The sequence below is a fragment of the Pimephales promelas genome, chromosome 10, assembly GCF_988280905.1.
Source record: "Pimephales promelas chromosome 10, fPimPro1.hap1.1, whole genome shotgun sequence".
NCBI lineage: Eukaryota > Metazoa > Chordata > Actinopteri > Cypriniformes > Leuciscidae > Pimephales > Pimephales promelas.
In genome coordinates this window covers 33670072-33697674 of record NC_142778.1, presented here as the reverse complement: position 1 = coordinate 33697674, position 27603 = coordinate 33670072, and the positions used below count along the sequence as shown (strand labels likewise).

The window sequence follows — 27603 nt, the reverse complement described above, 5'->3', positions numbered from 1 at the left end:
TCACCCTATCATTTATTGTATGTGGCACTTATTATTATTATGATTATTATTGACTGGACTCAATGGCTTCGGCTTACAGAAATAAATTCCAGTTATTTTTTCTCTTTAAAATGAGTCTGACATGTGTTTGTCCACCACACTCCACTTTCAGCAGTATGTTCAATATATAAATGTTGCGGTACCAACCCTAGACCCACAACGGTTCGTAACATATAATAATAATATATACACACACACACACACTGAAGGGGTGGTCAAAATCCCTTGCCTCTTCAGCATATATATACACATCATATATCCTTTTGTATTTCTTTTATAAAATCAATAATTAAGTATATTTATTATTACTTAATCATTTATTGACATACATTTATTCTGTGTGCTTTTGCTTGTGAAATAATATTCTTAAATGCATGCTGATGTAAGTCACCAGCTTCTTTTAGGTGCACGAGGCCATTTGTCTCTTTCTCTGGTCTCAGGAGAAAGGTTTATGGATCCTAAAGGCGTCGTGAACACATGTCCAACACATATGATACTTCTCTGTACAGATGGTCAAGCTATATTGAGCATTGCTATATTGAACTTTAATTGTTGTATTAAAATGTATTCTTTCTATTATATTTGCTTCCTGAGGAGCAAATGTTATCTATTTTTCTCCCAAACTAGTGAATGTTTTACCATTATGTTTTGATAATAAGACGCTCAGACTCTCTTCAGCCTTGATGGGAGCTCTTATTTGCTAGTGTCCTATGTAAATGCAGTAACAGTGAAAATAATAGGGAAATAGGGATTTGGTTTATGTTTGAGTGTTAAAACATAAAGGGGTCATTGAAGCCAACAGTTTAAGGCACCATTTCTTTGTTAAAGTCTTACTCCAGTTAGACTAAAGTTTAGTGTTAGTCTTCTTGGTTGCAGGTTAAGGAACCACTGCCATTATTGGAGATTGAATGAGTTTTTGTTCTGGACGTACTGGCGCCAGCAACCCAAATCTGTGACCTTGGAAGGTCATGACGTGCCTCTGAATGTCAGATACATCATCGATGGAGATATGCTTCGTCTATCTGTATATGTGTGGAAAATTACTGCGTTTATCTATTTCTTAGCCAATAAGAATCATTCAACGTGTAAGCAATGATGTAGCTAAGACCTTGAGAATGGTATAACTGCTGTGATTGTTGTAACTGTAAGGGGGCGGCCTACGAACTCCTGAGTGAGTCTTGAAGCTGACGTCTGCTGATGAAACTGCAAACTATGTTCAGTAAACTTTTCTTTATTTTTTTAATTCGACTCCGGGTCGTCATTCATATATATATATTTACTATATATATTTACACACACAAACATTAATCAACATTTTAAGTGGATCAAAACCTTTCAAAACTTTTTTGATCCACTTCAAATGTTGACTACTGTATGTATGCATGCATGCATGTGTATACTGGTGTATATATATAGAGAGAGATATAGATATTTATTTATATTTGGGGTGTTACAGTTCACAAAATTCAGTTTCGGTTAAATTAATAAAGAAGCGCAAAGAAGAACATAAAATTACTAAAACTAAAATGAAAATTATAAATATTAAAAAAACTTTCTATATATACACTATTATTTGTAACTATACTATATAGAAATAATCCTAATTTAACCAATTTTAGGTAAAGTAACTTTTAAAAGTAATGTGTTATAATATTGCGGTACTCCCTAAAAAGTAACTAATTGTGTTAGTTACTTTTTATAGAAAGTAATGCGTTTCTTTTGCGTCGTGTTTTTTTCATCTGGGCAGGGTTTGCTTGTATCTTAATAACAAAAAATGGTATGGTAACCTACCAGGTCTCGCTGGAAGTAGATGAGGACAGCGGCTGTCACCTGGGCGATGAGGATGAGGAGGAGACAGGTGAAGTACTGCAAACAGAGGACAGAAAAGGCCATTTACAATTACTGGACACTCAAACAAAAGCTAGAACCTTTGAACACTTTCTGGCAAGTTTTTCTCAAGCTTTTGATATCTTAGTCATTAGATTTCAGATAAACACTTCCATATGTTTTTTGGATGAATGAACAAACTTACAACAACGCATGATCACATAAAGCACATGACCGCTAGAAAGCGTTTTTTTTTTCTAAATGGGTCAAACAGTTGAACAAAGACCTTTGCTGACCGCTAAGCTTATCGAGCGATCTTGTGGGTACTAATATGGCCCCCAGTTCTTCCATGGACATCCCCTAAATCTGACTGGCTTATCCCTGTCACTCCAGCTCAGTAAAGCCAGCAGCATTAACCCCAGAGAGCCATTTGAAGCTAAATCATGCTAATGGGGAAGGGTTTTACGAAGCTCCCTCAACAGACGGTCTGGGCACGCATAAGTCTGGCCTTGTTGTGACTGTGATTAGCAACTGCTCCATTGCTCAATGAAGTTATTAAAGCTATTCACAGACTGTACAATTTTATTTTATATTTAAAGTATAACGGATTTGAATATAGTCATATTACTGTATAATATACTTAATGCAAATTTTGCTATATCATTTGTATAAATAGCCCAGAGAACAGAATGAGCTGGCTCGAGGAGACAACAGATATTTATGTGATGCGATCTGGGAAAACCCACCACATGGTAAAATTCGACATACTATTACAGGTTTTGAGACCAATTTAAAGCTGGGTTCAAGCCCTTTCCAAATCTGTTTTTATTTATTATATCGTTTGTCTGTAACAAAAGTTGTGCTTATCTGAAGTCGGCTGATCGCTATGATTTTCAGAAACTGAATTTTGAGAAAACCAGGTTTAATTAACGATCACGTCTTGCTAGCGGGACGTCTGGCGCTCCTTTTTATTGCCTTTTTTTTCATATCACATGTTTTTAGTAATCATCATTGATTAGGTATCATTCGAAAGCTTACTAACTCAAAATTCATCCTGTGAAAACCGTTTTGAACTTGGCCGATTGAGAGGCGAGCAAGGTCTTTTAAGCGAGCAGCTTCAGACTTTGTTCTCTTGTGCTCCGAATCACACCACACGATAACACTGGATAAAAACAAATGTATAAAAACTTGCGTGCCATTGTAGTTTACTTAGGACTGGCGGACACAGGACTTTATTCTGATATGTGTTTTATTTTGATAGGCGAAACTGTCTTTGTAGTGTTAAGAGAAGGAGAGCTAAATGGGTGATTTTGTTATCTTTTTCCCCTCTTCTGTGCCGTGCGTGTTCTTAAAGAGAAAGGCGTTTTATTTTTAAGGCAATTGGCAGTATACATAGTTCCCACAGGCGAATTAATGTCACATGACCTCCCTGGAGACGCCATCTTTGAGGGCAAAACCGCTGTGTTTACCATAGGCGTTTACAAAGTTTTATCAGAGAATGTCGTTTTACAAACAAATATTTATTTCTGTTTATCTTGTTATGCAAATCATGAAAAGACAAAGAGAAATAGATTATAACAAGACAGAGAGAGGTACAATGCGAACATTTCATTCATAAATGGTGTGGATCCGTATGCAGTAACGAAGGAAGCACTGAGCACTGATTATGCAACTTTGCCTCAGATACAGTATTTTCATGTGTACCATTATCTGGTATTGGTGAGGAGTTTTTACACATGTGAGCAATTCCGAGGCTGGAAATCACTGGAGGTGTACGATCATATTGACGTGGGGTTGGTTTGGTGACGTTTGCTCAAGTGCAATCGATGGAAAAGTAACTTAGTCATCATAGCGAAGTAGCATGATGCTAATCTGTCTATTAAAAAGCCATAGCCTGCACAACTTAATTCCTATGTTCCCCTTAAAACAGTCACCGGTGCTTTCTGTAATATGCATGTACTTGCGGGCGTCATGGTTCGGTGCATGAATATAAAAATAAATAACTCGCGTGCAATTTAATTAATGTAACGCGGAACTACATAATACGCGGGATCTTTAGGGACATAATCTGAGATTGCAATGCTGGAATGTGAGATCAAACAGTGGAAACAATGTTGTTTTGTATGTTTTTAATAACTCGTCATTTTGTTCATACAGGACATTATTCAAACTGCAATGTGTTAACTTATATTTGTTTACAATCGCAATAAAACACAACATTGTGCTTTTGTCAAACAAATTCTTGCGTGTTTTGAGCGAGTTTCTTTCCTGTTTATGCACGCCAGCCATAATCTCCGTCGTTGTTCGGACAAAAGCTTCATCCATACGGACTCTAATGACGGGTATAGTGTAAAATCCCGATTTAACTGAACCTCCGGCACGATTTTATCATCCATTGACCCAGCAGGAGATGACCATTTTCACTTTATAGCACGAAACTCATTTCACTTCGTTCAAGTCGTATTGCTTCTTCTAATGTTTTGCCCTCAGCAATGGCGCCGGGTCGGCAAATGCCCGTATGTTGTGACGTCATGTGGGAACTATGTATATTCTGATTTACAGGATAACAAAAGTAGATATCAATAAATCCCTCTGTATTTTTTTCTCATCTAATATGTGAACACGAATGAAAAAATAATTGTAAACCTGGCTTTATCCAACACTCAGATTTCGTTTTTTTTTTTTTTAGTGCATATTTAATTAGATTGCATATTCAAACATTATATTACAGAAAACTTGTAATATATTTTTCTCTCATCTTAATGTAGGTAATCAATTGGGAAAGTTTCACGGTGATATCTGCTAGTTAAAAAATTACCCTATTCACCTGTAGTGTCTCGCCTTAAATTAAACCACAATTGGCTGGCTCTGATGTTGTCAGCAGTTATTTATATATAAACATACAAATTAATCATATCAAATGAAATAATAATAAAAGACTATAACTCTCTATAATTACTGACCAGTCCAAGAAGGAATCGGATCTCATAAATGGCACCGATGCAGCCCAGGAAACCCATGATCATGGTAAGGGATCCAATCCCAATCAAGATGTAAGCGCCAACTTTCAGCGTTGTGGAGGACTCATCTGCATATAAACACACAGGACACCAGTCACACACTCTGACAAAATTATTTCATGATGGAAAAAGAACATTTAGAATTAAGATCACTTCTCTTATGCGGTTATTATTTGATTTTACACCATAAACCTCACTAGCACATAACAGCCATCTACTATTGTAACTGTCATGATGCGCAGATGTGTGTTTTGCTACCGAGTTGAAAGTGAAACTGAGTTTCGAGGGTGGAGGTATGGCAGATTTGAGACCGTTTCAGCAGCTACACATCAGTCTTGCTTTCAAGGTTCAGATGACACAAAAATAACTGTTGGTGCAGTAAGCAAAAATATCACCACACTTCACCATATCAACATTTTTAAACAATGGATGCAAGTCTCATTGTGACCTAGAAGTATGCAAACTGAATTTTGTTTGTCTGATAACCATTTTATACACTTATCTTAATTCATTTTACTAACGAGAGAGAGAAAATAAACGGCCGAACCAATTCACTATGGGTATGGTGAACACAGCAAACCTTCGACGCTTCTACAGTGGCTCGGCATATGAAAGTCATTTAAAATGATTGCGTGGAAAATCCTGCATTTTCTCTCAGTCTATTATTAAAGTTGGCGCTGAGCTGTGGTGCTCATTTGAGTAGCAGGTTGTTCTTACTATCCTTAGCTACATACACATCAGTAGCTTTAGAGTAATTAAAGACATGAGAGTGGGAAATAATGTCCCTCCTGCAATTCAAAGCAGAAACGAGTTTAGCTGTTCGGGAGGATGGCAGAGACATGTGGCTTGTGGCTCTGAAGAACCATCAGGTTTTCTGTAACCACGTGATCCTGCTTGTGTTTTACCACAAAAACATGTTTCACTAGCAGGCGAGTAGAATACAGAGCTGTCAATTTAACATTTTGACTTAGCGTATTTAATTGTATCTATAAAAAAGATGAAAAAAAAAAATACTCTTTTTGTAATGTCATTCGTTGTATGTAATTTTTTGAGCTTAAAAATACCATAATATGTTTGCAGAGATTTAGGAAACATGCTATTTTCAAATACAAAAAACAATGCTGAAGCTATTTATTCTACTTTGAAATGTGCGTTCTGTGTCTGGGTGTCTGTATGATCCCGCCCACTGCCAATTTACCCAATAGTATGGTCTGGGTTGCCAGGTTTTCAGAAAACGCTGCGTATTGCATCCATGAAAGCAAGCAAATGATCTGGGATTGCAGACTCTACCCGACCTAAAAAAGCCTTGGCAATAAAGATATTGCAAATGTATTCAATAGCTGACTAACTTATAGTACAAGGCTTTGTCCATTGTCAATTTCCATCAATCGTGCAACCCGTGTCGTGAAAGCGTCGAGTCTGAGGAGGAGGGGAAACAACACTAAAATATTTATAATTTGGCCTTTAGTACCCATTTCAACCACTATCTGTCAATATAACAAACTGCACCTTTCATTTATTTTTCTTTATTCTTAAAATAATTAATCGGCATATCATGCAATTATTGTTTTGAACTTTTTTCCAATCTTCAGTCTTAATTAATTTATCCCTGACTTCTTCCATGTATCCATCCGAAACTATGAGGTTATGTTGCCCTTGTGTGACCTTGAAAGCAAAACTGTGACATCATAACTATTTTGTTTTATAAACTGAGAATAATAAATGGTCGGTAGATTTCGTCTCAACTCAAGCAAGAATTCAGCGTCGCAATTCTAAACACATGTTTCCTGCCTAGCGCATAACATCTGTGTGAGGGTAAATTTCAAGTTTCCAAGACCTCAGTGTGTGCTTGCTCATAGTTGCTGTGATGATCTCAAGGTACTATGGCAAACACCTCAGTATATCAGCGGAAATTCCCTCCCAGCAGCATTTTCCACTGGAAAAACAATCTTGGATGCGTCCGAGCATCATTTATATGCTATGAATGGAATATATAACAAAATGTTATACAAAAGATTAAGTATTTATTGGCATTTGGATGCATTTGATAATTGTATTAAAGGAGTAGTTCACTTTAAAAAAAACTTTTGCTGATAATTTACTCACCCCCATGTCATCCAAGATGTCCATGTCATTCTTTCTTCAGTCGAAAAGAAATCTTTTGATGAAAAAGAAGGTTTTTGATGAAAACATTCCAGGATTTTTCTCCATATAATGGACTTCATTGGGGACCAAACAGTTCAAGGTCCAAAAGACAGTTTCAGTGCAAACTTCAAACTGTTGAAAGGGCTTTAAGCGATTCCAGACGATGAATAAGGGTCTTATCGAGCGAAACGATCGCTCATTTAAACAAAAAAACGTAACAAAGTTTGTTTCATAAGCTCAAATGCTCGCCTTGCACCACGTTCGGGACTCTCCTGTTCGAACTCGTTCATCAAAATGAACGAATCTTTTTCCGAGTCAATTCGTTCGTTTAGCTCGTTGAATGAACCAAATGACTCGAAAAAAGATTTGTTCATTTTGATGAACGAGTTCGAACAGGAGAGTCACGAACGAGCGTCACAGAACAGAGCAAGGCGAGCATTTGAGCTTATAAAACGTAAACTTTGTTTTTTTTTTTTAAATGAGCGATCGTGTCGCTTGATAAGTTCGTTAATCGTTTAAAGGCCTTTGAATAGTTTGCAGTTTGTACTGAAAGTGTCTTTTGGACCTTGAACCGTTTGGTTCCCAATGAAGTCCATTATATGGAGAAAAATCCTGGAACGTTTTCATCAAAAACCTTAATTTCTTTTCGACTGAAGAAAGAAAGACATGGACATCTTGGATGACATGGGGGTGAGTAAATTATCAGCAATTTTTTTTTTTTAAAGTGAACTACTCCTTTAAGCTTGTGTTCAGTTTTGGCAGGATTGCTTCGATTAAAACAAGCTTTGGAGCGATTGCTCTGTTAGATGTTTCCATTAAATAAGTGTGAACGCTGCCGTCTGAACCCTGGAAGTCGAAAGATGAGACTCAATCCACTTCCAAACAAACTCTGGTGTGGTTTAAATGAAATATGAACGCAGCAAGGACCAAAGACATGTAAACGAACCAAAAACAGGATGTGATGCCACAAGATGAAAAGAGACAGGCCCTAAAAAATACACAATGCTCAAGGACACATGTTTGCACTACGTTGCTCATTACAGTTCGGTACAGGCATCGGATCTACCGTCTCCTTGCAGCAGACCAAGAGAAACTAACTACAAATATAAACACAGCCAAACATGTACAACTTTAGGACCCTGCACACATTTAATTCACGTACCAGCATCCGAGGCTTCAAACCAAGCATCGACTCATGCTGTAACATGTTTTAGGTATTGAGTCTTGTTGTATAACTTCATTGCACAAATTAATGAGCTATTTGAAGAAGCTAAAATCTGTGAAAAATAGGGATGATAATGAAACAATTCCCCAAGACTCCCTTTTATAGCTGCAGTTGTGTGGAAGTCTATAAAAAAAAAACCTGGGAGGAAGGGGAACAAATAAAACCGAGATCAGAGAACACACCTTCCCGTTATTGTCGAACTCAATAGGGCCTTAAACCACAGACTAACAAAGTCAACAAACAAACTCAGTTACACAGAGGACTACTGGACCATAGTAGTTCACTTTTGAAAAAAAAAAGTTTGCTGATAATTTACTCACCCCCATGTCATCCAAGATGTCCATGTCTTTCTTTCTTCAATCGAAAAGAAATTAAGGTTTTTGATGAAAACATTCCCGGATTTTCACTGGACGTTCGTGACTCTCCTATTCGAACTCGTTCATCAAAATGCACAAATCCTTTTGAGTCATTTGGTTCATTCAACGAATGATTTGTTCATTTTGATGAACAAGTTCGAACAGGAGAGTCAAGAACGCGCATCACAAGGCGACCATTTGAGCTTATAAAACGTAAACTTTTTTATTTATTTTTTAAATGAGCGATCGTTTCACTAGATCAGACACTTATTCATTGTCTGGTGTCGTTTAAAGCCCTTTGAACAGTTTGTAGTTTGAAACAGTCATTTGGACCGAAACTGAAACGGTCATTTGGTTCCCATTGAAGTCCATTATATGGAGAAAAATCCTGGAATGTTTTCATCAAAAACCTTAATTTCTTTTCGACTGAAGAAAGAAAGACATGGACATCTTGGATGACATGGGGGTGAGTAAATTATCAGCAAAAGTTTTTTTAAAGTGAACTAATACTTTAAAGTCCCCGTGAAATCAAAATTGAACCTATTTACTTTGTTAGCGCATATTACTAGTCTTGTGGTGAACAATTAATCCGTGCAAGTGAATATATATTAAAAAAATGTTTTACCTTAGTAATTTTTAATCAAAATCTGAAAAGTTACTTCCGGTCTGGAACGGTTTCTTTTTCTGATGACGTAGGTTTCACAGTTTGGGTGGGGAAACGCTTAACCACTCCCCTCAAACCGTTAGTTTGCTATGAGCGAGAGATGGAGAGGAGGAGCGCTAGAGTAAAACCCTGCCCTCTGTTCAATATTCCGTTTCACTTGGAAATACGTCACAGCACTGGAGAAAAATCGTTTGCAACTTCCGGTTCACGGGGACTTTAAGGGTCCCCAAGAATGAGGATATCCTAGGATATTCCCAGCAATCTCCAGAGGAACCGCTGAATCAGAAAAACAAAAATGGCCTCGATAACAGAGACTCCAGCGCGGTGAAATCTGGAGACACTGAAAAAGACAAAGTGAGTGGAAAGGATGGCGGTGTGACCAGCTTGGCAAACATTTTTGGAGCTTGTCAGCTTCACATAAATATTCCCCTGCTGTAATTTGTTTAAGCGAGCATGTGCTATATATAGAGACTTCTGTAAACCTCCGTGATCTTGACTGAGGGAACTTGGCTTGGTCGGTCTTATGAAAATATTTAATTTTAATGTCTATTTTCAAAGTTTTCTTAAGCAATGGTGTGAAAAAAATAACTTTTAGCTTAAAGGGATACCCAAAAATGAAAATTCTGTCATCGTTTACTCACCATTGCACCTTTCTTATGTGGAACACAAAATATGATATTTTGAAGAATGTTGGTAACCAAACAGGTACCCATTGACTTTAATTGTTTATACAAAAAAAAAAAGAAAAGAAAACAACTTTCACAGAGAATTAAAGACACGAGGGTGAGTGAATGACGACAGCAGTTTTTTTTTTTGTTAAACTTTCCCTTTAAAAATGGAGTAAAAGGCAAAGTCCCATCAAGTCCCTTTATTTAGCTGTCATCTTAGAAATACGTTTTGGGCCGCAATTTCAGTCATGCAAGTAAAATTCCAACCACTTTAAATGGGGAAACATACATTTTTCCAAAGCTGTTTATCAAGATTGTAAAAGTTTGGAGGCATTAATAACAAATCAAGAAGATTTACACTAGTTTTCATGTTCAACTCTCTTTCAGCATGGAGTCTTCATGGCTTTGGCTGTGCAGAATGAGGGAGTAGGAGTATGATTCACCACTAATCATGTGCGTTTAAAGGAGTAGTTCACTTTAAAAAAAAAAAACTTTTGCTGTTAATTTACTCACCCCCATGTCATCCAAGATGTCCATGTCTTTCTCTCTTCAGTCGAAAAGAAATTAAGGTTTTAATGAAAACATTCCAGGATTTTCTCCATATAATGGACTTCAATGGGAACCAAACGGTTTAAGGTCCAAACGAGAGTTTCAGTGCACCTTCAAAGGGCTTTAAACGACACTAGACCGTGAATAAGGGTCTTATCTAGCGAAACGATCGCTCATTTAAAAAATAAATAAAAAAGTTTAAGTTTTATAAGCACAAATGCTCACCTTGCTCTGTTCTGTGATGAGCGTTCGTGACTCTCCTGTCACGATGAGCTTATAAAACGAAATTTTTTTTAATGAGCGATCGTTTCGCTAGATAAGACCCTTATTTATCGTCTGGTGTCGTTTAAAGCCCTTTGAAGCTGCAATTAAATGGTCATTTACATCTTGGATGACATGGGGGTGAGTAAATTATCAGCAAAAGCTTTTTTTAAAGTGAACTACTCCTTTAATCTTTAATACGTTTCATATTTAATATCTCTCTTCCCTTATTTTGCAAACCTTCGCTCTCTGTTTAAGTGAGCATCAGATGGTTAAGTTCACATGTGTGTGTGTGTGTGTGTGTATAAACACAGAGAGTGCAGTGTGGGAGGGGGGTTTGTAGAAAACTTGGTTAATGGCAAAAAAAAAGAAAAATCCCCACGCCAAGCTCACAAATAACAGCTGCTTTTGCTGTGCATTCCCATGTATATCAAATAAACTCCAGTTTGAACTCAAAAGTGGAGACAAAAATATGTGCAACCAGCGACGTATTGCTCTGACTCAATGAATACGGTTAACTGTCTGTCAGAAAATAGGACGTAAAAAGAGATGAGACACAGAGACAGAATATATACTATTACCATTAAAAAGCTCAAGGCTTTGAAAGGAGTGTCTAATCCTCACCAAAGCTGCATTTATTGGATCAAAATATTGTGAAAAATGATTACAATTTAAAATAACTGTTTTCTATTTAAATCTAATGTTTCCTTTCCAGAATTTCCTTCAAAATTCATTATAATATGCTGATTTGATGCTCAAGAAACTGCTTAATTTTTTTTTTTTTTATTAAATTAATGCATCCTTGCTGAAAATGTATTTTACCAAGTATAAAAACACCTTACTGACCACATACAGTGTTTACACACATGAAGTGAAAATATTCTGATGCAATACTGTGAGAGAAATTATTTCACACAAATGCTTTCTCAGTATACGAGAAAGCATTTGTGCTTCCATTTCAAATCCGGCACTTTGCATCCCCAGGATTATATTGGTCAGAAATGGATTCAGTTAAAGGGACACGATTACATGCATCAGAACAGGAAATGATGTTAGTGTTTTTTGTACTTACGCAAAACCATGATGAAACTCTGATTATCCAGCATGACCCAAAGTCCAAAGCCCATGATTACAGCTCCGAAAATCTACAGGGCAGAAGAAACATGCATGAACAAACAATGTCGCATGAGTGTTTGTCTCCTTCTGGACCCGTTTGGCTTGAGCTTGATCTTAGTTTGAACTGTGCCTGGATTGTGGATGAGAACACTGCTGCCATTAAGATACCCCAGATAATTGCTAAAGAGAGACGGCTACTCTCCACAGAACTGAGTTCTCATGCATTCCAGCCACAACGTTCAAGACTAATGGATCCAAGGTGTCCTCGAAATGAACTGTCCCCTGTATCAGTGTGGAGAGGGAAGCTGTAAAACACCAGGCTACTGTACAATAAAAGGGCCTTCAGAGACACACACACACTTTTCATTAGCCTTTGACCCATGTTTAGCTGAAGCTTGTAGAAATGCAACAGAGATTGAACTGAACTTTAACTATTTCCTAACAGGGATTTCCAAAACATCACACTGCTGGGTATTTTTGTTTTTTCACAATAATAATGCAAATACATGCAAAATGTCATGCGAAAATAAATGGGAAATATTTAAAAAGCATTTTAATAAAGTACTTTACTACATGTCACATATGGACGATGGCAAAAATTGATTTTTGCAAATTAATATTTTTTTAATTTATCTTAATTTGAGTTTTAACTCAAATTAAATGAATACTTTAAAGGGAACCCCCTCATTTGGTACATTACAATAATTTTAGAGGTTAAAATTAACAAAAGAACCAAAACTACAATGGCTGTACAAGAAAACAAAAACTGCTGTTTATTTTCAGTTATAATAATTACACGCAAATAAAAACTGTAGTTTTTCTTAACTTTCGTCTGCATGACAAATTTATTCAAACTTATATATATATAATTAACAAAAAAATAAGCTGCTCAAGTGTTTTTAAGCAACCAGCTGATAGCCGATATTGGAAATGATGTCTTTTTCATCAGTGCATCCCTAATAAATAAAAAGTTACAAATATTTACAAATGCTAAAACGTCTAACTTAAAACATCTTATTCTTGATTTCTTCAAAAAATTACTTTTAGTTCCAACACGGTTTGTTATTAATAATAACGTCCATAGAATGATCATTTGAGTTTTAAAAAGCTAAGTTTTGGGGTTTATGCAAAAGGCGTTTTGTGGACAGATACTTCTTTATGCATAAACATTTACATTATATTCCAGATTTCCCAAAAAGCTCCATTTTAAATTTTCACTCTCGATAGAAGACAAGAGCTGATGACAGGGAGTTATAATAATTACACTCAAATAAAAACTGTAGTTTTTTCTTAACACTCGTCTTCATGACAAATGTTTTCAAACTTACATATATAATTAACAATAAATAAGCTCCTCTAGTGTTTTTAAGCAATCAGCGGATAGCCGATATTCATCAGTGCATCCCTAATAAATAAAAAGTTACAAATACTTCCAAATGATAAAAAAAAGTCAAATCTTATTCATGATTTCTTAAAAAAAAAACACTGTTTGTTATTAATAACAGCGTCCATAGAATGATCATTTGAGTTTTAAAAAGCCACAATTTGGAGTTTTGTGGTCAGAAATTTCTTTATGCATAAATATTTACATTTTATTCCAGATTTCCTAAAAGGCTCCATTTTAAATGTTCACTCTCAATAGAAGACCAGAGCTGATGCATGACTCCGAGTTCCTGCGGAGACAGAATAAAGGTGTAGGAGTGTGGACACTTACAAAGAAGAGGAGGTTGAACAAGAACAGGAAGTACTTGGTGGCGGCTATGCATCCTTTCCCCATGACTGCTGCTCTGTAAAAGAGGAAAAAAAATCATCAAAACTCAGAGAAATGAAGAACACCAGTGCTGATGGAGACCACTTTTGGACATGACAACATTATTAAAGAGTTTCTCTCTGCACATTGTTAAAAATAAACTGTAACGTTGAATCTCTCAACGATATAAAGAGGAAACAACTGTTCTATATCACAGCTGTAATTCAGTTTTTAGTATTCTGGGGCGTTCGATTAGTTTCAGTTCCATCTATGAATGATATTTATAAAACTCAGACATATGACAGCAGTTTCTTGTTTGTGTCTGACGTGTCAGAGAATCGAACAAAGGTATACCGTAATTATACTGGTGTGCCAACTGGATAATCCACATTAAATCATCAAAAGACTTTTCTTTTTAGAAAAATAATCGATTTTATAATCTAAATAAGTATAATTTATTCTCAAGTTCAACTGGTGGGTTAAAAGGTCCAAAAGTGGGTGAGAAAAAAAAAACCTTTTCATATCTTTTGCTATCGATGTCAAAACCTTCATGTTCAACTTCCCGGAATTTTGTGTACAATGGTAATATACTGTGTTTTAATATTGTATTCATCATCATAGGCCCTGTTCACACCTGATTTTAAGATGCGTTTTAGTCGATCGGATCACACGTAGTAGACACATACCCATCTTGGTGTCTCTTTTGTCCACTTTTCCAATATATTTCAAATGCATGGGCCTTCTTTCAATATAATGGATGAAATAAGCTCACACAATTTACATATGAGCACAACCAGTGTGTTAGAAATCAGGAATGGCGAGTACTTTTTCCAAATTTGAGTCTCCGGGTGACTAAGTTTCAATCCCGTCTGGCTTCCCATAATGTTAGTAGGCGTGTTTTGTAGAGGTTCGAACACATTCAACCACATGAGTAGTTCACACTACGAATGCAATCCCGCCGAATGTGTTTTCAACTACCAATGGAAGTGGCCGAAAGTGACAAGCTCAAAAGTTGTAGACCCCGTTTACACCTGAATATAGCGTCGTCCACTTGTGATTGGATTGACATAATACCAGGTGTAAACAGGGCCATCATAATAATACATTTTAGGGGTGTAACAATATATCGTGCCATAATATATCGCAATACAAATACGTATCGTGGATCGTCCCCCCCCCCCCCAAAAAAAAAATTACTGTGTGAGAAAAAATTCAAGTTTTCTGAGTTTTAGTGTAAGTACCACATTAAACTACTATATATAATGTTGTATATAATGTATAATAAGGAAATGGGGGAATACTTGGGTCCTGATAATGCCAAATGTCTGATGTTACCAGTAAAAACTTAAGTGGCTGACATTACTTTAAATATATCTAGTCAATGAAAGTGTGCAAGCATATTCATCTACAATAACTCAGCAATTTCAGCTTCAGAATCACGAATATTGTTATTCTGGTGTCACCATTGTCCTTGGGTTACAAGCACCAAGTCCAAGCCTACTCATTTAAATCCACAATGTATTATCAAAGTTAGCATTTTAATCAACAGTACATTTGTTGTTAACCTTTTACCATACGTCTTGTAGTATCGCAATAATATCGTATCGTGATGTATCGAATCGTCACATTACACCCCTAATACATTTCGATGCTTGATTCAAACACTTTTCCAAAGCAAAAAGTAGCAGAACTACTGACTTAAACCAACACACCAGAGCAATCTTGACATTTATGATTTAAAGCGAAATTGATCTTAAAAAAATATTTCTCCCTGAACAACATCTGTGAAGACCCTGGAAATAAAGTGTGAGATTTCTGTGAGGACGGAGGATTCAAAATGTAACCAAGAGTGCATGACATTTTCATTTTTCACTTGCACTGTTTCTTTTACACACACACACACACACACACACACACACACTAATAAGCAATATATCAGGATATGAAGCCAGAGAGCCAAGCTTCCTTGGCTTCATCTCTTCTGAGGACTCCAGGGAGCTATAAACCAGAGTCTGGACTTTCAGTGCTGAATGAAGTATTTTTCTCTACTTTATTAACTTCAGAGGAATAATAACACAGTCAATCTCTTTCCACTGGTAAGCATGTTCCCAGTCATGACAAAGATTTGCCTTTCTCTTATTCTTCAACCTTCAGCAGTTTAGCCTGAGAAAACAATCAAAAATATCCAAGGGGAAGTCTAAATGGCAATGAATGCAAGTTTCAGAGGATTTGGCTTTCAGCATTTTACAGTGTTAAAAGCTCAAACGATTCACTGCAGTCATCAGAAACCTCGGCCACGAGTACAATCCTATTTACAAGGCCAATTACATTATCTCTCAGGATTACAACCACTTCGGCGGCAGGAATCTTCATCTATTTTCTTTAATAATCTCCACAGTCATTGTGCGCTGCGGTGTGCTGTGCAGATGTCTCCTTTCTATGGTCAATCACAAACATCCCCTCCATAATACAATGATGGCATGCTGCCTCATTACATACAATAGACAAAAGCCGTCTTATCCTAGGATTTTTAAAGGGGTAGCCTATCTGAACAGACCCAAGCTTTACATTGAGGATGTTGATACTTACCATCGATCACATGACCAGAAATTTAATCCAGGATAATCGTTATGGACAAATAAGTTCCTCTAGCTAGTGTTCTTTGTCTGTTATTCATTTGACCGAGCTTTAGTTCAGTTTTGAAACATTTATAGGGTGTCACAGAAAATAATCTGTTTAATTACATCAGTATTTGATATCTGTCAGCAATCATACACTATTCCGGGATTCCAAAAACACGCATAATAACATAACTACACCCTAAAAAAATTATGGGTTGTTTTAACCCAATTTTGGGTCAAATATGGACATTGGGTTACATTTTTAAATGACATTTTGTCAAACGATTAATCCCGATTAATCGCATCTAAAATAAAAGTTTGTGTTACATAATATATTATTTACACTCTAAAAAATGCTGGGTTGTTTTAACCCAACTTTGGGTCAAATATGGACTAACCCAGCCGTTGGGTTAAATTTTTACATTACATTTTTAACCCAACATTTCGGGTTTGTCCATATTTGACCCAAAATTGGGTTAAAACAACCCAGCATTTTTTAGAGTGTATATATAAAATATAAATGATATATAAATCTATATACAAAATATTTCTTAAATATATGCAAGTGTGTGTATTTATATATATAAAAAAATTATACACAGTGCACCCACATATATTATGCAACCACAAACTTTTATTTTTGGATGCGATTAATCGCGATTAATCACTTGACAGCCCTATTTTTAACCCAATGTTTGAGCTAAACATTGGGTTAAAACAACCCAGCATTTTTTAGAATGAATAACATTTTTATTTTCGACATTCTTTCCATAAAGAAACAGTTCAAACATTAGTTACCGATTTAGGCTGATCCCAGAGACCTAAATTACTAGCCAAGTAGGTCTACTAATTCACCCCCTCTGGGTCACACAAGACACTATTTTTGCATAACCCTATGATTTGGCCCCAGCCGACATCTTTTATGTTCTAAGGGCATTCCTATGGCAACCATAATTGAGGCAGCGTGAATGCTCCACTTAAGAGGGGAACCAGTCTCACGCCCCAGTTACCCATGAGTGTCCCCCTCTCACCCCTCCATCAGGAAGAAGTCGAGTCGGGTCTTCAACAGCCACATCACAAGCATTACAACCATAGAAGGGGAAACAATTATCTACTACAGCATCTAAATTTCCTGTGCTATATTTGTCAACACATCATGTTATCATTCTCTGCAAAAAATCCCTAAGCATGCAGCCTCCCACAGTTTCAGGGGGTAGGAGTGTCTGTTCAACATTTCTGGCCCATTATGAAACCTTTTATTGGTGCACTTTTAAGGTGTGTTCACACTTTGCATGTTTGGTTCCATTAAAACAAACTCTAGATAGATCGCTCTGACAGTGTGGTTCACTAATGCCTTCTTCATGATTTTAAAACGTCGGGCTGAACTGTGCGGTTCACACAACATGACTTGCTCTCTGTGAAATCAGGAGCGTTCAAATTGTTGAGCTGTTCACACCACACGACACTGTGTATCCTGTATCCTGTCTACAAACCACGTTTTGTCACGAAAAATCACGCGATATGACGAACCCGGAAATGACACAAAACAGCACGTGCGTCAATACCCAGCGAAGAAGAGAAGAACACAACACGCGAATATGGACGTCAGACAGAAACTAGTGTTTCAAACTGTTTGCGCGATGATTTGCTCTGAGAAAAAAATGCAAAAAAAGAAAAAAAAAAAAGATTTACCCGGTGACCTCAACCCATGCCTTGCTCTGATTGGCTGGAGCTCATGATATCACTGAGGTTGAGTCACGCGACAGCTCTGGATATCTAGCATGCTACATATCTTGCGACGCGTCTGCGAGCGTCTTTGATGCGTTGTTGGCTCTTTCATACTAACGGATTGGCGAGCGCTCATCGTCCGCTAATCCCCCGCGATAACACCCTGAAACTGTCGGCGAGCTCAACGATTTGCTTAAAATCAAGTAGTGTGAACTTGGCTTAATGAGGTTTCAGACACAATAAGTGTGAAAAACACTTATAACGCAATATAGGACTTTTGTTTTATAGTCGCAATGAAACAGAAGTAGTCACATATCTTGTCTGCATTATATATATAATATACAATATTGTGACGTACATCGAAATGCAACGAATCATCGACTTCATTCAATGCATTGGCTGTTGACTGCATATTCAAATGTGACATTGTACTCGAAAGTGGAGGCAGATGAACATAATACTAAGGGACTTGGTTTATCCTTTTAGTTGAAAACATTGTATGCGTTTCGACCATTAATTTACACGACGACGGTGTTTTGGGTGCCTGAAAACACAAACTTTTGAAAACGGGTTTCAAAGTGTCTGTTTTTGAAAACGGTCTCAGCGTAAACAACAAAAATGCGAATTTCTGAAGATGATGTCATGCTCATGTGTATTACATGTTCAGTCTATAGTTCTTTATCGCCATCTAATGGCCTGGAAGAAGAATACAGCTTTTTTTACCGTTTCAAGATCCTTGTGAATGGATCCTTGTCTTTACGCAAAACTTTGACATAATTAAAAATTAATTATTTTTATTGGAATTATTGCAATTATTTATCTGTGCACGTCATTATTATTTTTATTTATGTGCCCTCATAAGCTTTAATTTAAAAAAAAAAAAACTTCCCCTCCCTCTTGCAACATCTCTGATGTCACGTTTACTAGCCCGACTCGCGAGGACGGGCAACCTGTCAATCACATGAAATCAACCAATAGCAAACCACAACCGTCCAATCAATTACAGATGAACAAAATTAAGTTTCTTGTTCGAGAAGTGGTTCACAAGGACACAATAGGGAAGAAATGCATCCTTTCAATGCTGACATTAAAACCTTTTAACTAGGCCTACAAGAAATTGGAACTGGAAAATTACATTTTATTGAATGCTACATGTTCAAATGCAGTGTTCACTAACTAAAATGCAAGTAAAGTTAAAACTGGTTTGCAAAAAGTAATGTTTTTCCACATTAAATCTTTTTTTAGAAAGCCCCCCAAACCTAAATTTCCCTTATGAAAAAGAGCTGCCTATTTCTGCTAGAGGCGTGTCCTGGCAAAGGCAGCCCTCAACACACACATTGGCATCCCATTTTTAGCTAGTTCCAAGAGCAGGAGTTTTCCAGCAAGGAAAAGTCGAAGTAAAAGAAGAGGAACATCTGTATCCTGGCTCTCTCTCTCTCTCAGTGGACTCATTCCAGACAAAGACGCATCCAGCGAGGTCTGCCAACCCATAACCTTTTAAGGACATGAAAAACCATCCAGTACTTAGCCTAAACTCAATTCTGACCAATTTTCACTGTGTTTTCATTTTCATTGTTTTCAGGCACGTTCTGAAATCTAAAATCCCAGAGCATGTTTATTAAATGTTAATGTTTTGCTGTCAGATTTTTTTTTGGTCAGGACAAGTAATCCCATGTCAGAGCAACAGTTTGAAGATAATCTTGTTAAACAGGTTGCCTTATGTCAATATGTTAGCCTATATGATAACACAACATCCGGTTTAATGGCACAAATATTTGTATTTATCTCCTTCACTACTCAGATTTGTCACCCCATTAACTTCCATATTTTTGCTTGGCAAACTGTAGTAGTTGAATTGAAAGAGAAAACATTTTAAAAGGCGTTTAAGTTAATGCGTTATGCATATGAATTGTGGTCTGACACATTTCGTCTCAATGGCATAAGTTACATGTCTCAAACCACCTACATACAAAGCTAATACAAATAATAAGCACTAATATCTAAAGAGTAGGCTATTTATAAGTACTAGCGCCTAATGGAATAGATGGTGTCTAAAAAACAAGTACAAGTAGCATGAAAATACATACCATTAAGGAATAAACATTAAAACGGCTTGCCATACTGCACGCGACTTACGTTACTAGCTACTACTAGAACGCTGTCTCAAAGTAGACAACTTGTTGATTATCATGAACTTCCTAATTTCAAAACAAGCCAAACCATCTTGAAAAACTGGTGAAACCTCAGCTCTAATGCATAGGCTCAGGTTTGAACGTCGTGAATGTGCGAGTTGAGTCCATTCGGATTGTTAAGTTAACTAAGTTACACAGGAACGCAGAGAAAATGGTGAAAACTGCCAGTGCCACATCAGCGCAGATTTAAAGCTAACGTTACAAACAACAAAGAAAACGCTCTTTTCCAAATAGTTTCACAGAACTAAGGTTAGTTGTCTAATAATGTGATAGAAAACGCAAATTCGGTACAAAGTTCATCAGGGCCGTATTTACTACGTTTAGATTCACTTATTGGCACGCGTCTGTAACTTAAATAACTTTTGTACGCTTTGTACTATCATTTTAGATGCCAGGGAAACTCATTTACCTCTTTTGTGTCAAGTCGAAAGAAAGATCCGTTGAGAAGATGTCAGTGAGTTCGTGTCGCTACTGGAGTCTGAACAAATCAACAAAAAGACGATGCATGAGGAGAAGAAACCCCTTATTTAACCCTTTCCTGCGCGGGCTGACTGACTGAACATCAACAAGCACCACAGACACGCCAGTCACTCCTCTGCCATAATCACTGGTTATTTTTTAGCATACTGTAAAATTAATAGTTGGTAAAAAAAATAAAAAATAAAGATATCTTTAAAAAAAAAAAAAAACGTTTTCAGGACAGTTCTATCTATTTACTGACGTTTTTATGACGTGTCCATGTTTCCTCCTTTTTTATTGCGATAACTGATTTTCCACAGAAACAGGATGGTAATAAAAATCACACTGTTAACACCTAATTTTATAGCTAAGATAGCATTTTATATCTTAAAGGGATAGTTCTCCCAAAAAGTTCAAATCTGTCATCATTTATTCACCCTCAAGTTGTTCTAAACCTGTATGAGTAGGCCTATCTTTCTCCAGCTGAACACAAAAGAAGATATTTTGAAGAATATTGGTAACCAAACAGCTGACTTGGATAGTATTTTACTACTGTCAACTGTTTGGTTGCTGACAATCTTCAAAATATCGTCTTGTGTGTTCTTCAGAAGAAAGAAACCCATACAGGCTTGGAACATCTTGAGGGTGAAAATGATGCCACAATTTTTGGGTGAACTATCCCATGAAAGTTATAATCCATGACATATTATATAGGGCTATGGCACCTTAAAACCACCTTTGCTGATAATTTACTCACTCCCGTGTTATCCAAGTTATCCACGTCTTTCTTTCTTCAGTTGAAAAGAAATTAAGGTTTTTGATGAAAACATTCCAGGATTTTCTCCATATAATGGACTTCATTGGGAACCAAACGGTTCAAGGTCCAAATGAGAGTTTCAGTGCAGCTTCAATGGGCTTTAAACGACACCAGACGATGAATAAGGGTCTTATCTAGGACCCTTCGAGTCATGACTCAAAAAAAAGATTTGTTCATTTTGATGAACGAGTTTGAAAAGGAGAGACCCTTATTCATCGTCCGGTGTCGTTTAAAGCCCTTTGAAGCTGCACTGAAACTCCGTTTGGTTCCCATTCAAGTCCATTATATGGAGAAAATCCTGGAATGTTCTAATCAAAAACCTTAATTTCTTTTCGACTGAAGAACGAAAGACATGGATATCTTGGATGACATGGGGGTGAGTAAATAATCATCAAAAGTTTTTTTTAAAGTGAACTACTCCTTTAAGTTTAAGGTTTACACCAGTTACACCAAACTGTCACTGAATGCATCTTCCCAGAAATGTTATTTCACACACCGCATGAATGTAATTTCTACTTACCAGAGCTTGAGGGATTCTTCACCCTTCAACTGAGGAATTCTGACCGCATTGTTGTTGCAATGAAACTGATCAGTAATAGAATTGTATTGACAATACTGCCCTCCTCAGGTCAAAAGTGGGAAAATCTGTTTTGTTGCGTTTTTTTGACACACATCACTTCACTGATCATATCATCAGCACATGGGAAAGTGTCAATAGGTGCAAGTCAGATGAAATCACTCTATGATTCTGATTGGATTATGAGAGCATCATAATTGCTTTAAAAGGAGGGAAAAGGTGCTTCAAACATGGACATCTTGGATGACTTGGGGGTGAGTAAATTATCAGCAAATGGTTTTATTTAAAGTGAACTAATCCTTTAATAATAGATATAACAATAATCAAAATGCCAAATTTTGGTACTAATGTTCAAGGTGACACAAAGTCTAGGAAAATACAGTTCCTTGAATCATTTTAAAATGTTACGAAGTGCTCAGGTCGTTACAAATAACCTTTTTAATTCAGCAAGGACCTAATTGAGACAATAAAAAAGCTAAAAATTGAGAGGTGGAAGCTCATTATCCAGTAACAACAAAAGACCTTGAGTGACAGATCCAATAAATGTACATTTTCTTTATTCCAAAAAGATAACAATGCAGTTCCATAACAATAACATTTCTCAATAAAATATTTACACACACATTTTAAAAGTACATTAACATCCCTTCAGAGGCATTATGCATGGCATCGTCAGACAGCTGAAGCCATAGCAGCTTATTGGATATTTATGTCTAATAGCATGGCAACACAATTCTCACCTGGAGACGTGAATGACAAATGATTCATGTTTGCCATTCGCCGTCATCATATTTAGCGAGAGCTTGCATTTTAATGAGAGGAACAGAACATACAGTTACAGTCGTGCCTATTCTGAACTACAAGCTAGGATTAGTTTGCTTCTGTGTCAAAGACATTATATTTTCAGGACAGTGAGAGCGATGAATCTGTTCGCAAGTAAAGACAACGAAGAGACTAAATCAAACTGCGTCGTGAAAGATAAGCTGAACTTCTTTATTACCCGTTTTGAGATATATAAGCTAAACGTGAAAACCTAATTAAACCTACGAACGAGTAACTGCTACTTTTGTCCACGTACTGTACTCAAACAAACTCCACTGAAGCTCTATCATTTACAGTGTGGAAACAACCAACACGCATGATACTCAACATTTAACAGAAGTTTCCTGTATAGGTTCTTGCTAAAAAATATTGCTTCCTTCAATAAATCCAATATCCAAGTTATGATATTAAAGGGATAGTTCACTTTAAAATCAATTTATACATATATATATATATATATATATAAATGTAGGTGTCTTTGTTTCCACAGTATTTTCAATTTTGATATTTTTAGGTCAAACCGTTCGTGTCTATCAGTCATATAATGGAGGTCTATGGTCACCACCTCAAAGAGCATGCACAGAAAAGTCCAAATTAAACATGATTTGATGACTCGTAAATGTAAGTACACATTGATGGCCGAGCGGTTTGTGTGAGAAAACGAACAGTATTTATATCGTTTTTACCTCTTGTAACCACAGCCACGTCCAAGTGATTTGAGGGTGAGAAGTAAGACAAGAGGTAAAAATGATATAAATACTGTTCGTTTTCTCACACAAACCGCTCGGCCATCAATGTGTACTTACATTTACGAGTCAATAAATCATGTTTAATTTGGACTTCTCTGTGCATGCACTTTGAGGTGGTGACCATAGACCTCCATTATATGACTGATAGACACGAACGGTTTGACCTAAAAATATCAAAATTGAAAATACTGCGGAAAAAAATTAATTTCAAAGGGAACTATCCCTTTTAAAGTTAAAAAATGCTTCCAATTATGCTTTTAGCGGAAGATGTCACCGTTGCAACTAATGGACACTTTCAAAAATAACAGTGAATACACACGATGCAGCAAACGTGTAGCACACACATCATGCCTCATTTTAATTTCGCAGTTCGTCTCAGCAGAACTCGCACAATGACCGAACTGAACAACTCAGACAATAAACATGCAAGTGATTCCACAAACCTAAAAACTTCTGGGCAGGCCAATAAATAAGCAACTGGAAAAACTGCAAATCAACAAGAAAATATATGTACACTATATAGTTCTTTTGAGGAATACGGACAACTGGCAGTGTGCTGACGTGGATTGCTTGTGCAGTTTAGCATATTAAGGCAATATTAGGGAGACGTGAGGGAAAATACTGCTACATTGCTCGTCTAAATGAATGAAACGTGCCCTTGTGCTACAAAACCATATTGTGTGGCGTTACGACTGAAAGAGAAAGGCCTTTCTTGTTCATATACACTTCAAAATATTGATGAATCCTGTACATGACAGTAAGGAAAAATGGAAAAGAAAAGCTCCTGAAAGATCAAGATCAACTAGCTAACCAAACAAACTAACCTGTTGTGTCTGTCATCCATAAGGATCATAACCATTCCCGTATGAGAACTCGTTCCACGCAGAGCACAGACACACCAACCAGTAACATTGCTTTTACCGCTCAAATACTGAATGACCTGCACGGAAAACACACATTCTAGTGTTTACTAGCCACCCTTCACACACGTCACATGACTACAAGCTCATTGGCATTAGAACATGAAATGGTTTACAGTTTTGTTTAACACCGCTACAGACAATTACGCCAGCATTTCAAGCTCGGCTGTGTGTCGGAAATAAAAATGGAATTCATTTGACCGGATTGTGAGCATTTACCATAGAAAAAAAAGAAGTTTTCTCCTGTGTCGTGTGTAAGTTGAAATGAAAAAAAAAAAGCCGGGTTGCAGGATGAACAGGTTGATGTTGTTTGACTGTGTCACTGTTCAAAGCTTCTGATGGAAACTCCAGCCCAGCGGCCCGTCACCATGTGTGTGTGTGGGGCTCTCAGATCTTCTTGGGCCGGCGTCCCAGATGGTAGTAGTAGGACAGCGTGACGGTGAGGAAGAATATGCGACTGAGGAGGAGGAGGATGGCCGTGTTTGGCAGGGATCCCAGTTCCATCAGAGTGACGGAGGTCACTGTAACAGACAAGTGCACAAAGACATTCATGAGCCAAATTAAGGACTTCAGATATGAGATATTTCAATGTTTTTGACAGAAGTCTCACCAGGGCTGCATTTACTTGATCGAAATACAGAAAAAAAAACAGTAATATTGTAAAATGTATTTATTTTTTTCAATTTAAAATAACTGTTTCATATTTGAATATGTCATGTATTTGTGATGCACATGTGAATTTTCAGCATCATTACTCCAGTCCTCAGTGTCACATGATCAGAAATAATTTTAATTTTGTATTATTATCAATGTTGAATACAGTTTCTTGATTCCTTGATGAATAGAAAGTTCAAAAGAATTAAACAATTTTTGAAAGATTGTAATTGTCTTCACTGTCATTTTTGATTCATTTAAAGAATCCTGTAGCCCTTATTCACTTTATAGCCCTTAATCCTGTAATTGTGGACAAATGTGGGCACAGAGGACTCAGGTGTGATCCTAATTTTTATTTATTATAAATGTTATATCACTGTCTTCGATAAAGTTTTGTCTATCCATTTATGTTGTTTTTTAAAATTTTGGGGGTATTTTTGAATTTATTTACTTCAAAAAGTACCATATTTTCTATGTAAATTATGCTTATTTTTATGTTTTATTTTTTTTAACTACATTAAAATATCATTCCAATAAGTTCTTAGAGCTAAAACCTAAAGATGAAGTGACTTTGCTGTCACCTGGTGTCTTATTTTGGCTTGTGCTCTAAATTACAGTTTTTCCCATTCATTTCTATTGGTGCCCACTTTTGACCCAAATACAAGATTAAGGAGTTTTTATCACCCACTTAACATTGTAGAGTTGAGTCAAAAAAAATAATTGTTTGTTCAGGAGGCAAACTTAGGAAAAGTAGCCAAGTCTTGTACCGCTCAGATCAAGGGAAGTATTTTTAAAAATAAATCAAAACTATTTTGCCCACATTTGTCCAGAATATGGTTTTAGAGTTAAAAAAAAAAAAAAAAACGTATTGACCCTAATCTTTTGAAATGCTATGTACTGTTGTTCTCTGGAATCCTTGATTCTGATTGGTCAGTTGTGGCTGTGTATTTATATAATGACCCCAACCCTAAACTTATTTCACCAGACAAAAATCTGGATAGGAGGAAGACATGTTACACTGTTAATAAAAAAGAGTTTATTAATATAACTTATAAAGCAAGAAAAAAAAAAAGATAAATTAAAACAATTCTAAAATCTAAAATTTTCAGGGCCATTTTTTTTTTTTTGGCAAGTAGTCATGTAATAGGTAGAAAACTACAGGAAGTTTGTAATGAGCCGGTACATTATTTTGTTAGAGGTGGAATTCGTAGAGGTGGAATAGTAAATAGATTTTTAATTAGCAGTCTGTGTTGTTTATGGGTATGTGTATGTGGGTTTTACCTGTTATGTGACCTGTATGTTTACCTGGCTGCAAGATAAGTTTCCCTTAGGGGACAATAAACTGAAACTGAACTGAACTAATGCTATTTGGGACTCAATATAATGCTCAATACAAACAACATATTAATATTGTAAAATAAACATATATACAGTATATCTCAACTATATGTGTAAAACACCACAGACAATGTGAGTACTGTACGTATTTGAACGAATCCATTGAGAGACCACCACCACTAGAGGGCAGTGCCATCATGACATTACAGGACTGACAAAGTACAGCATGCACAAGACTCTAGTTCTCATTGATACAAACCTAAAAACTGGATGGCGAAGTAACAGGCCTCGCTAAGTAATGTCCACTGGATGATGACCTTCTCAGCGGTGTACAATCCATTCCACATGATCAGAGACAGGCCTGCCAAAAAGAGGACAAAAATGTACACTACTGGTCAAAAGTTTGGATCAGTAAGTTTTTTTTTAAAGAAATTAATACTTTTATCCAGTAAGGATGCCTTACATTTATCAAAAGTGACATTTATAATGTTACAAAAGATTTCCACTTCAAATTAATCCAGTTCCTATTGAACCCTGCTGACCTATGTCCGATAGGATCTCAGACAGCTTCTATACTACTGACGTATGTCCGATAGGATCTCCGCCAGCTTCTATACTTCCGCATAGCGTGTTCCCGTAGGCAAAGTGTATAGTGGCAAAACTTTAATAAAATTAATTTTCTCAGAAATGGAGACAACGATTTTAGAAACCTATTCTCTAGTCGGATTTCGCCTGATATGAGAGAATACTCGCCCTCAAAGTTGTCGATGTAGCTCGAAATATGAAATTTAAAGCTCTTCTCTTTTTTTACTGCCTCACAGTGTTGTTAACATCATTCACATTAACCACAGGAAGTTTCTGTAAACAGCAAGTGTAATGTGCCACTATCTCCACCTAATGCAAAACCGGCCTCTGACGCAGCACCGGATGTAACTGGGCGGGCTGAGACAAACCCAGAAGTGATTTAGAAGATTAAGAAGTTTAAATAAATGAATAATAGAAGTACATTTTAGAAATGGCAGATAGGAACAGAAAAGAGAGAAAAAAGTGGCAAAAAAGAGAGATTAAATGAGTGAGATGAAAAATTTCCCCTATCCATCCAGTGG

At 36.6% G+C, this 27603-nt stretch overlaps 2 protein-coding genes across 4 annotated transcripts in view; both read right to left on the bottom strand.

Moving 5' to 3' along the window:
- Positions 1–20710, bottom strand: part of cd82b (CD82 molecule b) — a 28259-nt gene extending 7549 nt beyond the window's left edge. The window contains exons 1-5 of the mRNA XM_039684049.2: positions 20571–20710; positions 13585–13657; positions 11827–11899; positions 4830–4954; positions 1831–1905 (exon numbers count right to left, since the gene is read on the bottom strand). Coding sequence (XP_039539983.1) covers positions 1831–1905; positions 4830–4954; positions 11827–11899; positions 13585–13647 — 336 coding nt within the window. The 5' untranslated portion in view covers positions 13648–13657; positions 20571–20710. The remainder of the gene's footprint in view (positions 1–1830; positions 1906–4829; positions 4955–11826; positions 11900–13584; positions 13658–20570) is intronic.
- Positions 20711–24050: 3340 nt separating this feature from the next.
- tp53i11b (tumor protein p53 inducible protein 11b) overlaps positions 24051–27603 on the bottom strand; it is a 57091-nt gene continuing 53538 nt past the window's right edge. For all 3 annotated transcript variants that reach the window (XM_039684166.2, XM_039684168.2, XM_039684167.2), the window contains 2 exons: positions 26757–26858; positions 24051–25026 (listed from right to left, as the gene is read on the bottom strand). In XM_039684166.2, the coding sequence (XP_039540100.1) occupies positions 24893–25026; positions 26757–26858 (236 nt within the window). In that variant the 3' untranslated portion in view covers positions 24051–24892. The remainder of the gene's footprint in view (positions 25027–26756; positions 26859–27603) is intronic.